The 14,700-nt window shown below is 43.4% G+C and overlaps 1 protein-coding gene across 3 annotated transcripts in view; it reads right to left on the reverse strand.

Annotated features, from left to right (window-relative positions):
* Nucleotides 1–14,700, reverse strand: part of LOC110483091 (calpain-8) — a 41,208-nt gene that overhangs the window by 11,630 nt on the left and 14,878 nt on the right. Inside the window, exons 8-20 of one of the 3 annotated variants that reach the window (XM_021552742.4) lie at nucleotides 14,111–14,185; nucleotides 12,973–13,133; nucleotides 12,078–12,253; nucleotides 10,079–10,090; nucleotides 8,188–8,399; nucleotides 7,580–7,616; nucleotides 6,877–6,942; nucleotides 5,923–5,980; nucleotides 5,355–5,419; nucleotides 3,949–4,017; nucleotides 2,570–2,648; nucleotides 1,570–1,689; nucleotides 920–978 (exon numbers count right to left, since the gene is read on the reverse strand). In XM_021552742.4, the coding sequence (XP_021408417.2) occupies nucleotides 920–978; nucleotides 1,570–1,689; nucleotides 2,570–2,648; nucleotides 3,949–4,017; nucleotides 5,355–5,419; nucleotides 5,923–5,980; nucleotides 6,877–6,942; nucleotides 7,580–7,616; nucleotides 8,188–8,399; nucleotides 10,079–10,090; nucleotides 12,078–12,253; nucleotides 12,973–13,133; nucleotides 14,111–14,185 (1,189 nt within the window). Of the gene's footprint in view, nucleotide 1; nucleotides 1,690–2,569; nucleotides 2,649–3,948; nucleotides 4,018–5,354; nucleotides 5,420–5,922; nucleotides 5,981–6,876; nucleotides 6,943–7,579; nucleotides 7,617–8,187; nucleotides 8,400–10,078; nucleotides 10,091–12,077; nucleotides 12,254–12,972; nucleotides 13,134–14,110; nucleotides 14,186–14,700 lie in introns of those variants that run through there. The other 2 variants (XM_085577190.1, XM_085577189.1) reach the window with 2 other exon arrangements.

The following is a 14,700-nucleotide window of genomic DNA, read 5'->3' on the forward strand; positions in this document are numbered from 1 at the left end:
GGAGAAACAGAACAAGGAGTCAGGGCATCAGGAAAGTCTACAGGATGCCACTGGGGCACTGTTCCATGCCTCTGGGAGAACAAGCTGGGAAAGGCTGGAGTTGCATTTTAATCTTTTATATGTGTAGGATCCATCTGCTCTTGAACTTCAGGGAAATCTACTGCCAGGATCAGCCTCAAACATTGCAAGTGGGGTCTCTTCCAAAGGAAGATGAGTTCTGCAGGAGAAAGCTTCAACTTTCAACCTTGAAAAACTCTAGGGTGGGAGTATGCAATGTACAATTTCAGCTAGATTTAACTAACTGTGACTGAGGGTCACAGGCCCTCCTAGCCATCCTCCTCCCTCCCAGCCAGTCTTCAGCTGAGAGGACTAATTGGATGGACCTCTTGGGGCTCCTTCCAGCTGTTTCCTGAGATATATTTGTATTCTGCAAAGGGAAGGCTCAGGCTGATTGCTTTTACAACAGCTTCAGCAGGAAAAATTTGCATTAAAAACAATGTGGGAACTAAAAAGACCTGGCATCTTAAAAGGTTTCTTCTAATTCTGGCAGGTTGATCAGTACATTCTCTGCCAGAAGAGAAGAGTTCCCTGCTGTGTGTTTTCTAATGAATTGACCACTGCCCTCTAAAAAGAGATAGTGAAATACACTGTGCAAGCACTTACTCCATCAGCCTTGGGAGGTTTGAAGGCATCTTTACTTTTTTGCTCGTATAAAGGTAAAAGTTCATTCTACTAATTCAGGCAGGCCTTGTGGGCTGAAGAATATTTTCACAGAAACAAACTTGCCCTTTGAATCACTACTATGTTTCTCTTATAACAGTGATTAAATCACTTATAATAGTGATTTTAAATAAGTGTATTTTAGTGTGGTCTACTGCTGCAGTTGGATCAGGTGGTATTTCAGTCTGACCAGCCTTACCTCAGGTAGAGAGATCTGGATGACTCCATTTTTGTCTTTGTCCAGGAGGTGGAACACTTCTGAAATGTAGAAGAGTGGGGGAAAAAAAACTGGATATAAACCACAGAGTTTGGCATGTAGAGAATCACTGTCCAACAAAATATAAAGGTCTGGCCTTTTGCCATGATCCACTGGAAATGTAGACTGGTTCTGTAAGATAATATTACAGTGGTTCTTGTTCTTACAAATGATTTCTAAGCTGCTTCATGGGGTGGAATAGATGTACAGCAGCAAAGTGGGAGCTGGCAGCAGGACAACTATAAAATCTGATCTGGCATGATCCGGGGACAAACCTGTAAATCAGGTCTGGGTAAGAACTGCAAGTGACAAATGGTCCCATTTGTCAGAGCTGGGACAATGTGGGGGCCAGAGCACTGACCATAAGTTGCTGATGACTGTAAAGCACGAGAGAATGGTGTGTTATGGCAATGTGTCCCCTACTCCCCACGGGCATTCAGACAAAAAGGCTTCTGCTATTTCTCCACTGCTTCCTCTGACACAGTTTTGCTGGCACCCTGACCTTTCCATGCAATTTGCTGCATTCACAGCTAAAAGACACCAAGTTCCTAAGGCAAGCCCAAAGCGTTCCGGCGTTGCCTTTGGGCACTCACTGAACAGGGTCTCCAGGCGGATCATGCAGGCCACAAAGCCGTCGAAGTCGATGGTCAGCCTGGTGCTGCAGGCGTAGCGGGTGACGATGCTGTGCTGCACCTCGTCGCTGAGCCTGAAACCTGAGGCCAGGAGAGCACAGGAGTCACTGACACAGCAGGCTCATTTGCTGTCTTGGATGTGATTTATCTGCAGACTGCTGCAGCTGCAGGTTGGAGGGCAGGACTATTCCTCCCAGAAGGTCTGTTGGACTCCCACGCCCACCTCTGTGGGTCCTTTCCAAAGCCAATTGCGCTGGGTGAAGAGAGGCATAGAGTTCTCCCACAGCATTTTGTCAGGCTGCATATTTCACATTGTTTCGCAGCATAAACCGGTCCTATGTTCCCCAGATAAACCCCTAATTAGCGAGTCTTGGCACTCTAGCTGAATAGCAGTGATTGCAGCAGAGCCAATTGCTCACATAACACATTGGGCTCTATTCAGGCCCATATTCATGCTATTTCTGTCTCTGGATCATTCACATAAAATCCACTGAGCACAAGACAAATCAAAAAAAACAGTGCTCCTCTAGATGTCCCTTATCTGGAAAGCTCTGTTCCAAACTTAACACATCAGAGGACACCATTGGAGCATGCCTTGATCAGGCTTGCACCTTCTCCAGAGGAGAGAAAGGTGGTGGGAGGAAATGAAGGAAAAAGAGGGTTTGGGCAGAGCTCTGAAAGAGGACTATTAGATTAGGAAATAATGAGGCCAAAAATAGAGCAAGTAATAATCAAATGGAAAAGCAATGGCCACAGCATGGACAAAAGTACCAGTGGTTCTTAACACAGACGATGGGGTTTGATGTGTGAAACAGCAGAAAGATTGCAGTGTGTGACTGTCAGGAAGGGAGAATGTCACTGCCAATGCTGTGATCTAGGTGACAGGAGAGAAGAAAAGCCATTAAAACACTTTGCTGCTCTCCCAGTGTTTGGTGATCCAATCCCTGAGCAGCACACTCACCTGCCTCTCTGAGGGCATTTCGCATCTCGTGGGAGTCGATGGTACCAGAGTAGTCACTGTCCACTTTCTTATAGATTGCCTGTGGCAAAGGGGAAGGAGGAAATGGGAGAGGGCACTGGAGTGTGTGCCCCTGCAGCAGTGCCATGGTGTGGGCACCAGAGGCAGGCTGGGCTCACAGTGCTGGCTCACAGCAGCTGTGAAGATGTGGTACCACAGGTCTCATCAGGGGCTACCAGCCACAATGAACTACTCAGAGGACTCCTCTAGGCATTAACCTTGGTTTGCTAGCCCACCATGCAGCCCATGGCCTGCCATCCTCCCTGCTCGTGTAGCTAACCAGTGCCAGGACAATCATTCCTACCTCTGCCGTGTTCTCATTGTCACTGCTGTGCCCACTGATGGCCAGGACAGGGACTGTCCCTACCACCACAAGCTCCTACTATTTGAAACATTAATGAGCAAGGGAAATATTTCAAGCAGCTAGTGGCAAGCCAGGCAGAGTAGGAAACACGTTCCCATGGGCTGGAAGCTTGCCTGCCTTCACATTACATGGTGGCAGACAGGCCATTGAGGAAAATATCCTATCATTTGGCAAACACTGCAACAGAACAAGTCCATCTTGCTTAATGATTCAGCAAGATGACAGATGCCTCCTACTGCCAGCAGGTTTATTATGCAGAATTAGAAACCACCCAGACCTAGAGTTAGCAGTGGATTTGGCTCTCAGGGCTTGTTTTTCTGACAAGCCTTAGGACAGAACTGTGTCTTCATGAACCCAACATTTCCTCATAGAACTCCAGGGGACATGCTCTGTGATGAACAACATCAAATATAGTGGCAGTAGGATTGCCTGAAAGGGAAATGGTCACACCAAGAAAGTCCAAATCTGACCTTCCTTTAGACTGCTTTGTTCTGGGTGAACTTCTTGGGATATTAAATCCTCTACCAGAAAAACAATTCGGCAGTTCCACAAGATTTAAAAAATACAACAGCAGTTTTTTGTAGGTTCTAAAAATATGTTTCTTGTGTTTGCTTATGCTCAGCCAGCAATGCCACATATTGCAACAGCCAAAATGCTCATATGAGCTTTAATAGAGCAGGCAGCAGAGAGAGCTGTCTTTGCCAATAATCAAAAAGAGTTAATCTATCTTTCTGTAAGGTTTTGCAAATTATGGAGAACGATGGGGCCAAGGTGAAAGAGGATTTGCTTGTGCCCTGTTGAGTGAGAGGTGTTTCAGAGCCGTGGAACAAACTTGAGCCCTGAGAAGGAAGGCTTCCAATTATATCTGCCTGTGAGGATTTAACTCTTATCTCAGTTCTGGATCTGTACTTCAAAGCTGAGAGGGGAGGGAAAGGGATAGAGTCAGAAATGTTGTTACCAGATACTTTTGAATCTTCATCCAAAGTATCTTGAATTCTACAAGTCCCAAGGTGCCGGTCCCATCGGTCTGGGTCATGTTAAGGCATGTTTCAAAAATCAGGATTGCTTTATCCTTAACAAAACTGGAGTGCAAAAATGAGAGTTGGATGGTGAAACACTGGAGAGCAATCTGCAGAGCAGTTCTGGTAAAAACAAATCACCCATCACAGTGATGATGATCACATCTTAATGCCAGTTTAGTTCTCACTTGTAATGCATCTCCATCTCCCACAGACATGTCCACAGCTCCACATTTGCTTGGCTAAAGGCATGCCAAGAATTTCTAGGCTATCTTCACTCTAAAGGAATGATATATGGGCTTGCTAAATATATAAGCATGATTAAAAGCACTCACATTTTGTACACTTAGCAGTAGATTAGATTTCCCCTGAGGGAGAAAAGGGCCTGGCCCTGCAGGGATAATTGTTAGAAACCAGAGGCAGGAGCTGCAAGTGAAGAGAGTCAGCAGCAGTCAACAGAGTCTTCTCCCATGTCCTTCAGGGCCTTGAACATCCCTTCCAATGGAAAATTTTATAGAAACAGGGATTTGGACACTATGACATTGTACTTACTTAGTTATCCTATTAAGCTTGGGAGCCTATGGAGTGTAGGGAATGCCATCACTTCTCTTAACAGCCAGTTATCCACAAAATCCATGGTGAATCCCTGCTGGCCTCAATATGGCCATGGCATGACACCAACACCAGCAAGATCCTGGTAGCACGAGTCTTCACCCTCCCAGTGCAAAGGAGCATTAGGCAGAGGTGTTGACATTCCTTTTTCATTTGGCTACAAAAACGTGGGCAAAGGTGTTGACATTCCTTTTCCCTTTGGCTACACAAACCTGGGCAGAAGTGTTGACCTCTCCTTTTCCCTTGGCTACACAAACCTTATAAGCTCCCAAGTGTCCTCCCAGTTATGCAGAAGGGAGGCAGGCACTGCCTGTACCTGCAGCCTTCCCCCTGGGAGCAGGCTCAGCCTGTCCCTGCTGCTGTGAGCTGGTGGCTCTGTAAGCAGGACCCGACTCAGAAACAGCAGCTGAGGATGTGCTCAAAACCTGCATCCTGCCAAGCACGCTGTGTATGCACCTGGAACTGCACAGGTGCAGCCAGGCAGAAAGGCCCTACTTCTCCTCACTATATTTAGGAAACAGTTTAAGCAATGAGAGACGGTGGTGAGAGAAGCAGCTGATGATTAAATGGTTCAGGTTTCTGCCACCATGAGCTGATAGAGATGCTTGGCTGAATTTTTTGCCCTCGGCTACGTGCCGGGACAACTGAAGTGTAAACTTAGCCCGGCTTGTCAGGAAGTTTTGCAAAAGAGATCCAGAAACTTTAAAGGTGATGAAATTTATTCAAAGGATACATCTAAAAGGCTGATCATCTCCCTGCAAGTGTTAATATTGAATCCATCACTTTTCACATCCTTTCCTGTACAAATAGGAAATATAAAAGTCTAAGTCAGAAATAATTTAAGACAAATATTTTCCTGCAGTCAGTGATAGTCACCTTAAAATCTTTGTAGCAAAGTAAATGCTCTGACATTTCTTCCACTATGTCCTTTCAGTTGATTGATTTTTTTTTTTCCACAGTGGGTGGGGATTTTATTGGTTTTGGTGGTGATAAGCCTCTATCTGTCCACAGAAGTCATGTAGCAGCATAATAACACTGCCCATGGTGGTCCTCCCAGAAAAGTTCCCAAAAAACAGGGAATTTGTGTCTCTGCAGAACATCTGCTGGCAGTATTTGGAAGGGAAGCACCAGGCACTATTTCCACCCTACCCCATATTTAGAGGCTCAACAAGCCAGGAGGAATTCAGCTGGGACCAGACAAAAACTCAGTTTTTCATCACCCCTAGCTGACAGAACTGGGTTTTGTTAGCACAGACCCCATTCTCAGCTCCATCCAATGGGAAGCACATAATGTCACTTACTCTTTGCCAAAACCTGGTTTAGGATCCTTTGAAGTTCAGCTGCAGTCACTTCACAGTCCTGGAAAGAAAACAAAACATACCATAGGTGTTAACACAAAAATTATTTGAAGCAAGATCTATTGACTTGCTATCAGACATCCAGAGACTATTTTCTTTCCAAATCTAAGGCATGTAAACCCTTAATTTTTTTCTAACCCTTCACATTTACCCTCAAATATCAGAGGGAGAAACCAATCATATTTCCTAGACATTCAACCAAGAACTAAGTGGTTTGTTAGGTGCTATGGTGACATGACCAAGTAAATGGCAACTTTTTAAAAGGTTTGACTGAATAACAAGGTTCAGAAAAACATTTGAGATTTTCATGGCTTACAGAAACTACAACCAAACAATTCTAAAATTGCCATCTCAAAACTCGTAATGGTTTTCCTAACTAAAAAGATGTTTTCCCTCTCCAGTAACAGTGGCCACCTGTTCATTAAGAGGAAACCTGACATGACAGCCACAGGCTAACACAGCAGGGCTTTGCAGATGCTGTTTTTCAAATACATTAAGTAGAGAAAAAGCCCAGCCAACAGTTTTTCAACTCCTGGGGCTAAACAAAAAGGAAGGAATTGGCCAGCCAAGCAATTGTTAGAATTATATGATAACTCCACAGGTAATTTATTTCACCCTGGGATAATATTTTCACAGTCCTCACTCCTATCGCCCCTATTTTCAAAGTTGTTCCCTGCCTTGCATTACCACAGGGGAAAAGAAAAAATCACATTTTGCACCAATGAGAGGAACAATGTAGAAAATATTCTCTATTGTAAAATAAACTGTAATGAAGCTGTGAGTTAATAAAAGGGGAGAAATACTTGGTTTTTTGAACAGACAGTAAAAGGAATTGGCAAGTCAAATATTTGTAAAATCATAACGGAGAGATCTCATTGTTCACTTTAATCCACTTACCTCTCCAGAGAGCTTTTGGAATAGAGTCTTGAACTCATCATCTATTTCTTTGTTATCGACATTAGGCTAGAGGAAAGGGATGGCCAAGAGAATGGTTAACAAGGTGGTTCTAGAAAGTGAGCTGTGGATATTGTAAAGATGCTGTAAAGGACTTATTTACAGCAACAGAAAATGAGTATGTGCCCTGCTGCAATGGCAAAACAGAGGCACTGCTTAAGTCATGATCACCCAGGGGCTGGCTTAGTTTGAGAGCAAATACTTCCTAAGGCTGATGAGAAAGTTTTCTTCCGTTACCAAGCCAGCTTTAGAAAATAGCCACAGTGAAAATGTTTCTCCACTGGGCCAGAGCAATCCAGCAACTCCTTGGAAGCCTTTTGCAGCTTCTCCCAGGCTTCAGGAAGACTATTTGTTTCTATGGAAATGAGCCCTCTCCACCTTCTCCTGCCCATGCAGGCAGTAAGGACAATCAAACATGTTCCAGTTCAGTCTACAAGGGTGAAGTCTCTGTGCCACATGGCCCAGGTACATAATAATGAACATGAAACTAAGACATGGACATATGTAAAAAATCCCCATGAGCAAAAAATATTTCTCCTCAGCACAAAAATATTCTGTAATCCCAGCTTGAATGAGAAGTAAAAAACATGCCCCTGTTTTACTTCCACATTAGGAAAGAAAACTCTGCCCAGTTAGGCCATCTAACCTCATATGGCTTTGCAGACACCTCATCCCCCATCATCCTAAGGAAAAAAAAAACCAAAACAAAACAGTTAAACAATGAGAAATTTTAAAACTTTAAAAACTTTAAAGTCTTGCCTTTAAAATAATTAGCAAAACAAACAAACAAACAAAAGTTTAACTATAAAGTTTTCTGCTTCCCATGCTTCGCATCCCACCTCTGCCTGCCCCAACTCTTTGAAGATATTTCCTGTGTGAAATGCAGCCTTGCTGCTCTTGTCTTCCATCCAGACTCCTGCTTTTTCATCCAATGCATGCTATTGATATAATCCTTTTTAAAACCATCTCATCATCATCATAGTCTCAAATCCTGCTTTGTGGGCACTCCTCCTTCACAGAGGTGAGGGAACTTGGTCTCTGCCGAGTCCTTAGGAGATCCTCTGCAGAACCATGACTCTGAAGAACCATCTGCCATGGATGTGTGGTCACTATGGTAGACCATTTTTCAGTGGAAGAATAGGTTGTGGAAATGGGCCTGTTTTGCTGGGTAAGCCCAGAGTGTGGATGCAACACGTGATCTCCTCTGCGTGCCACCCCAGCAGAAGGGGGGTGGTTTTCAGGGAAGGTACTCACTGTGATTTAGCCTGTTTCTCAGCAAAAACTCTCAGGCAGAACTCCCCATTCTTGTAGGGCTCAAAGGTGGAGGGCACAATGAGGTACCGTCCCCGCGGCAGCGTCATGCGGCCGGAGACCTCGCGCAGGTTCACGTAGGACTCGGTGCGGGCTGCTGGCTGCTGCCTCGCAAAGAAAGCACGGCCAGCGTGCACATCTGTGCTGCTTTCCAGCTGTGGAGAACGTGGCTTTGTCAGAAACCCTTTGGCAGGCCCCTGGTAAGCCAGCCACCCAATTTCAATTTTGGCGCTTCAAAGGCATCTCGAGCTTTTCATCGCACAAAATAATAAATCCATCAGGGATGGTACAAAAGAAAACCACCCGGGTTCTGTCATGGGAAACAGGCAGATTGATTAGAAGGGGCAAGAATCTTCCTCCATAAGGATTATCTTTTCACTTGCCTCTTTACCCTTGCTACCATAAAATAAATAAGAGTATCATAATGTGTGCTCACATCTAATCAAATTACTATACTCTAAATTTTCTGTGCATTGGGCATTTTTTTGCTAGCTTGTGGACAAATTCTATTTTCAGAATATTTTTGAGCAATTTATGGGATAGAATAAATCTCCTAATTGCATAGGAATTTAGTCTCTTATTTCTTTAAATAGACAGAAAAAATAGTAAACAGAACAAAGTAGTAGTCACAGGGGTGAGAATTTTGGGGCCACATTATGTGATTTAGCCCACCTCTATTAGTAAAAATAAGGATATTCATTTGGATTTTCTAGAAAGCAGTACTTAAATTTTCCTTAATACAAAAATATACTCTTTAGGAAGTTAAACATTGCGTAGTTCATAAAATAAAACACTGACATAAGAAGGAACAGTAGTGTAAGAACAGCATCCCTGCTATAAAACTCTTATTCATGACTTTTTCTCCACAAAGTTGTCTTTCAAAAAGTATGATTCAGTGACACACAAGAAATGCTGTGTGGCTGATACAGGATGGGAAGCATCATTTAGGGATAAATCTTCTGCCTGTCTAGGACCAGAGCACACAAAAAAATCTTACCAAACATTGTATAATCATTCAGGTTTTATGTTGCAAACTGTAGAAAAATGTGCATGTTTTTCCTCTTTTGTTCTGAGATAAGATTGAATTTGGCATTTATTGAACAGCCCCATCCTTTCCCCTCACTCAATATTAAGCTAAGTGGGACTGCAAAGGTTAGTAAGACAGATCCATATCTTCCCCAATATATAAAGTTCATTTTCCCTTTCTATTTGCAAGGCTGCTAAAAGAGCAAGTTAATTGCTACGTGGCCACATGTTCATTTACTGAGAGAGGGAAAGGGCTCAAAAGCCAAGGAAAAATTAGCAGCATAGGCTGCTGGACCTCAGTAATGAGTATAAGATATTCCTACTGCCAGACACCCCTGGGGTCTCTTTCTTCAGCAAGGAAAAGTCTCTTTGCCTCAGTATTGGCATCTGGGGGGATTAAGGAAGGTTGAGCTCAGAACTGTAAAAGGAACAGATCCACAGAGCTTGGCACTTATTCTAAACAATATTAGCTACATTTTCTCAGTTTTAGAGTGCAGACATCCTGTTCTGCCTTCACCTGAACTAAACAGACAAATTCTGACCTCGGTTGTACAAACTTCCTGGAAGCTAAATTTCAACAAGTATAAATGAGATCAAGACTGGGAGTCAGACATCTGTAATAAATCCTTGTTCCCCAGTCCCTTGAAAAGGATTATTCAGAACTTGAGATATTGGTCTAGTGATTCAAGGGCAAAGCTCTCCAGAAGAGATATCATTAATAAGGAAGAAGTCATCATGGCAGCTAAATTCTCCAGTGCAAGAGGAGATGCCCATGTGGAGGCTGGAAGTCTTCAGCAGAGATACATACCTCCTGAGGAATCTGGAAGGAATCGAAAGAGACAATGTTAAAGTGCTGCTATATACCTGCATCTACCAGTAGGGAAAAAATTCAGATAAAGCCTCCTTCAGACACTTTTTGAAAAAAAATTAATTTACAGCCACATATAATAGTATCAGATACACATGAAATTCTGTCTTGTCCTATAGCTGTTCCAAAGGAAAAAGTGAATCTTCATCCAGAGAAATCTATAGCATATTGAATTGCTTTTCCCCTGATGTGGTGTTGTGAATGATACTGTTGGTTGGAAATATTTGAGTAAGTCTCAGTAAATGCTCAGCCAGGAAAATCAACAAGTTAGTCCTACTTTGCTAACCAAAACCAGAGAGTTTATTACAGCAGACCCAAACTCCATTAGTCTACTGCTACTGAATATGATAAAAATATAAGGCTACTGTCACTAGCAGACAGCCTGGGGATGATGAGATTGTTGGGAAGCAACTATAACAAGTAGCAAGTTTCAATATTTGGCCCTTCCTAAATTAACAGAATTTCTATGCTAACTTGTACCTCCAAATATAAGGCAAATCTTGTGAAAGCAATGAGTTGTTTTGAGAGCACAGATTCCAGTGAGAGCCAAAGAGAATGTCCTCCCAGTTCCCAAAAGAGCTTTTAAAAACATCACCCATACAAGGGGATTGAGTGGCCCCCTGAGACTTCAGGGTCTGTTGTTGCCTATATCCAGCACACAGAAGGGCAGGAGCTGAGTGATGGACACACAGCTGCTGTCAGCAGGCAGCTACATGATTTATAAAAGCTCTGCAGAGCAGGTAGACAGACTTGAACACACATATTTTCACCTTCTCCTGCAGAGAGATCTGCTTTAGGTCATCATCTCTGCAGTCCTCACTGGAGCTCCCCAGCTGCAGCAATAGCCACGATGCAGTAAAACCTACTATAGTGTGTGATCCAAGGGAGCTGGGATCATAGCTGGTGCCTTCCTGAGATGACTTACCAGCTAGATTTTTCCAAAAAATTAATTAAAAGTCACTGAAGTGACTTGAGAGTCACCAGGCCTACCCCTCTGTGGGTAAGGCTGCAGAGGGCACGGATGGGATGGAATAGATGTAAAGCGCAAGGAGTTTCAAGTTCATCAATGGGAGCAGACAGACATCCATAATGCACAAATTTGGGATGCTGATAGGTGAGGCTGCCTGGTGCCACAGAGAAGGCAGCTCAGAAATGTGCTCAGTGAGAGCCATGTGTGCAAGCAGGCACTTGGGCACTGGGGAAAACCTTCTGTAATTTTGAGCCATCCCACACCACAAGATCCATTAGTAAAAGTCAGCCATTCCCACCTGCTCCACCTGTGCTGGCTAATGATCTTCATCCAGTGGAGTCTGTACAGCATTTAATTGCTTTTCTTCAAATGTGATATTGGTCATGATGATACCGGTTGGAAATTTTTACATTTGTTTCTCTCCCCTCACACCACAGAAATTAGAGATTACACTGCATGTTTTTTCTTTACATTCTGTTTTTAGATGCACAGGGAAAATCAGGGAAAACAAAGCCCCAGATTTACTGAATCAGAACAGTAGCATATGGCAGACAATAGATAAAAAAAGTTTGAAATACAAGGGAGAAATACTAACAAAAAAGAAAGTGACAACTGAAGGCTAATGATAGGCTGTAATCAGAAACACTTATCTGGAATTGCCAGGCACCCCAAGCCTGCCCCCATTCAGATTTTGTAAAAGAAGATTCTCAATGAGACTGTTACTGAATTACTGGCTCAATAATTTACACTGCCATCCTGTTGAAGTGGGAAAAAACTGAGCCTCAATTTATCTGAGTCTTCCCATATTATGGGGTTCAGGAAGAAATGAGAGAAGTAATTGAGTAATTTTGCAAAAATCCAGATCTTACTGAAGTGTAGTGCTGAATGTCAAGATGTAGCACACTGCTAATTTTTTTCCAGCTTAACAGGACAAGGAATAAAGCCTTTAAAACCAGGAACAAATTTTACCTGATAGAGTGAATAACCAATACTAAGCAGACCTTCTCCCATTCTTTTCTGTCTCCTGCGGTTCTTCTGCATCAAGCCCACCAGAATGGTACAGCATGGCTCGTTCAAACTCCCTTCATGGTCATCATCTGGTTCATCCAACTGGATTTGAAACTGGGGATTGGTCCAGTATGTTGCTAAGAATTCCCAACAGGAGACAAAAAGGAGGAGGCCTTGCTGTCATTGCAATTGTCATTGCAATCAAGATGCCTGTCACTAGATCTACAGAGAATATCTCCGTGGAAGGACTTTTGCCTGGAGTTTTTCCAATTCTTTCCATTGAGTTGTATGGGTTTGTATTTTCACAGCTATGCTGAGTATCAACTGGAGCCATGAGAAATCAAAGCACCAGGGTATTTCCCAGGACTAATGAGCAACAGGGAGGAGCTGGTACTGTTAATTCCAGCCAGTCATTTATCTCCAGGAAATGTCCTTGGCTGAGGCTGTTATTGTTGCAAGAGGACCAAATGCCAGACAGCCTCTCCAGAGGTCTAACCTGAAAACGAATTGGAAATAACAGTGCCAGTGAACTGTGACACTTTCCTGGCCTGCCCAACTCTTCAAAGGATTACTCCAGCCAGTAGGAAAAGCCATGTAAGCAGGAAAAGCAGACAGAGGAAAAAAAAATATCGCCATGAATTAACTGCTTGGTGGGCTGGTAATCCCCCACAAGGAAATAAGTGTGAATTAGATCTTCACTTTAACTCCCAGGCTTTTGCTTACTGTCTAAACCCCACAGATATTGTTGCACCTCCAAGCCCTTTTTTTCCCCATCAAAGCCTCCTCCAGTTCACAAGCGGTTTTTTGCATGTTTTGTTTGGGATTTCACCAAAGGCCCATTTGGTTGGGTTCTTACCTTGGTAGTTTTGGCAGCCCCCAGCAGATGAACCCCGTCTCCACTGTCCATTAAACAGGGTCAGGTCCCATTTGTGGACCTTGTTGCTTGTCAGTGTGTCAGGAGTCAAATTGCAGATCTCAAGGCGGCTAAACTGCCTTTGGAAATCTGAAAATGCCATCCTGGCACACAAAGAGACAGGTTAGTCCATCAGCCTGCATGAGGATGCTGAGGTGGCTGAGGCTGTACACCTCTCCCAACGGTGCTGCAGAGCTGTCCAAAGCTGCATTTAATTGAATTCTGAAATTTGGAACTGGCTTTTGGGAAACAAAATTACCCACTGCCTGAATGAGCTGAACCTTCTGGAGACAGCCTCTGTCAATTGCTGTTACACATTTTGGTCTCAGTCAAACCATTTTCTGTCATCCCCAGCTGTGGGCAATCCCTCATGGGATCATGCTTCATAAAAAAATTCACTGGAGCTGATGAAACAATATGTGCGAGGAGAGCCCATCTAAAGGGAGTAAGAGCTGGCCCTAGTGAAAGCATCACTGGAGGAAAACAGTCTCAGCTTGGTGTTCTGCTTCATTCCTATCACTGATGTTTGTTTTTACCATTCCTGGTAGGTTTGCATGAGTGACAGAGCTTGATTGCTCCATGCTGCTAGCAGAGGTCTGCTCTCATTTCCCAGTGCCTGATGGCCCATGCAGCTGATTGCACTGCCCGTTTATCTTTCCAGCCTAGGACAGAGTGACATCAGTTCAGCACTGATCCATATATAATCAGATCAGGGTTAGGACAGGCTTTCTATTAGGTCTGAGTAAACAGACTCTTCCCAAGCTGGTAATCTGAACTTTTTCATTAGTGTGTAGCATTTAGGCAAAAAAACAAACCTCAAAATGTAGAGCAGCTGAGGTTCATTCTTGCCACCTCATTAATTTTATTACCATCTGGTCTCTATATTTTGGATTAGTGCCGAGTTATGCAAGCTCTAATAAAAGGTAATATTTGAATAGCAAGGGAGATAAATAAGAGGCTAACAATGCATACATGTCATTATTAACCCCCTCGGTGCTGGCAGTTTCTCTCCATCCAATCGAAAGGAGTGCTTACAGCATATAAAATGTCCAAAAGAGTAATCTAAATCAACAATTCTCACCAAAACTCTCCATCATCTACTTGCTTATCCAGAGCCTGTTTTTGTTTAGGATCAACATAATTCCACTCAGGGGCACTGCAGACAAAGCACAAAAGCACATTGTTCAGCTGTTGCATTTTATTCTACAGTGAGATTTGAGTTAGATTCTATCTAGATAAAGGAGTATATATTTCTTCAACAAATAGATCTTGCACCCCTCTAAATGACAGCACACACCGCAACCTGACTGTGCTGGGCTGGAATTGGACTGCAGCAGTATTTGCAACAAATAAACCTTGAATTGAATCTCCCCTGCTAGGTGCCAGAAGGTGCAAACAGACTGCCTGGATTAGGAAATTCACATTCTGAAAGTCAGTCAGAGCTCCTGCATTTCAAGATTTATTGGGGTGCCTGATATCCTCCCTAGGGAAATGATACCACCTCCATTGTTGGGGATCATAAAGGAACAGGAAAGTAAAAAGGTGAAATCAGAAAATTTACTGTAGAAACAGAGTTGCTTCCTTGCCATTCTGGTATTAATGTGCTCAGGATGGATTCTGCCCTGATCTGCTCCCATGTGACAATGCAGTGCTGAACCTGCCTCAGCAAGG

This window comes from Lonchura striata, chromosome 3, assembly GCF_050655825.1.
Source record: "Lonchura striata isolate lonStrDom1 chromosome 3, ASM5065582v1, whole genome shotgun sequence".
Classification (NCBI taxonomy): domain Eukaryota; kingdom Metazoa; phylum Chordata; class Aves; order Passeriformes; family Estrildidae; genus Lonchura; species Lonchura striata.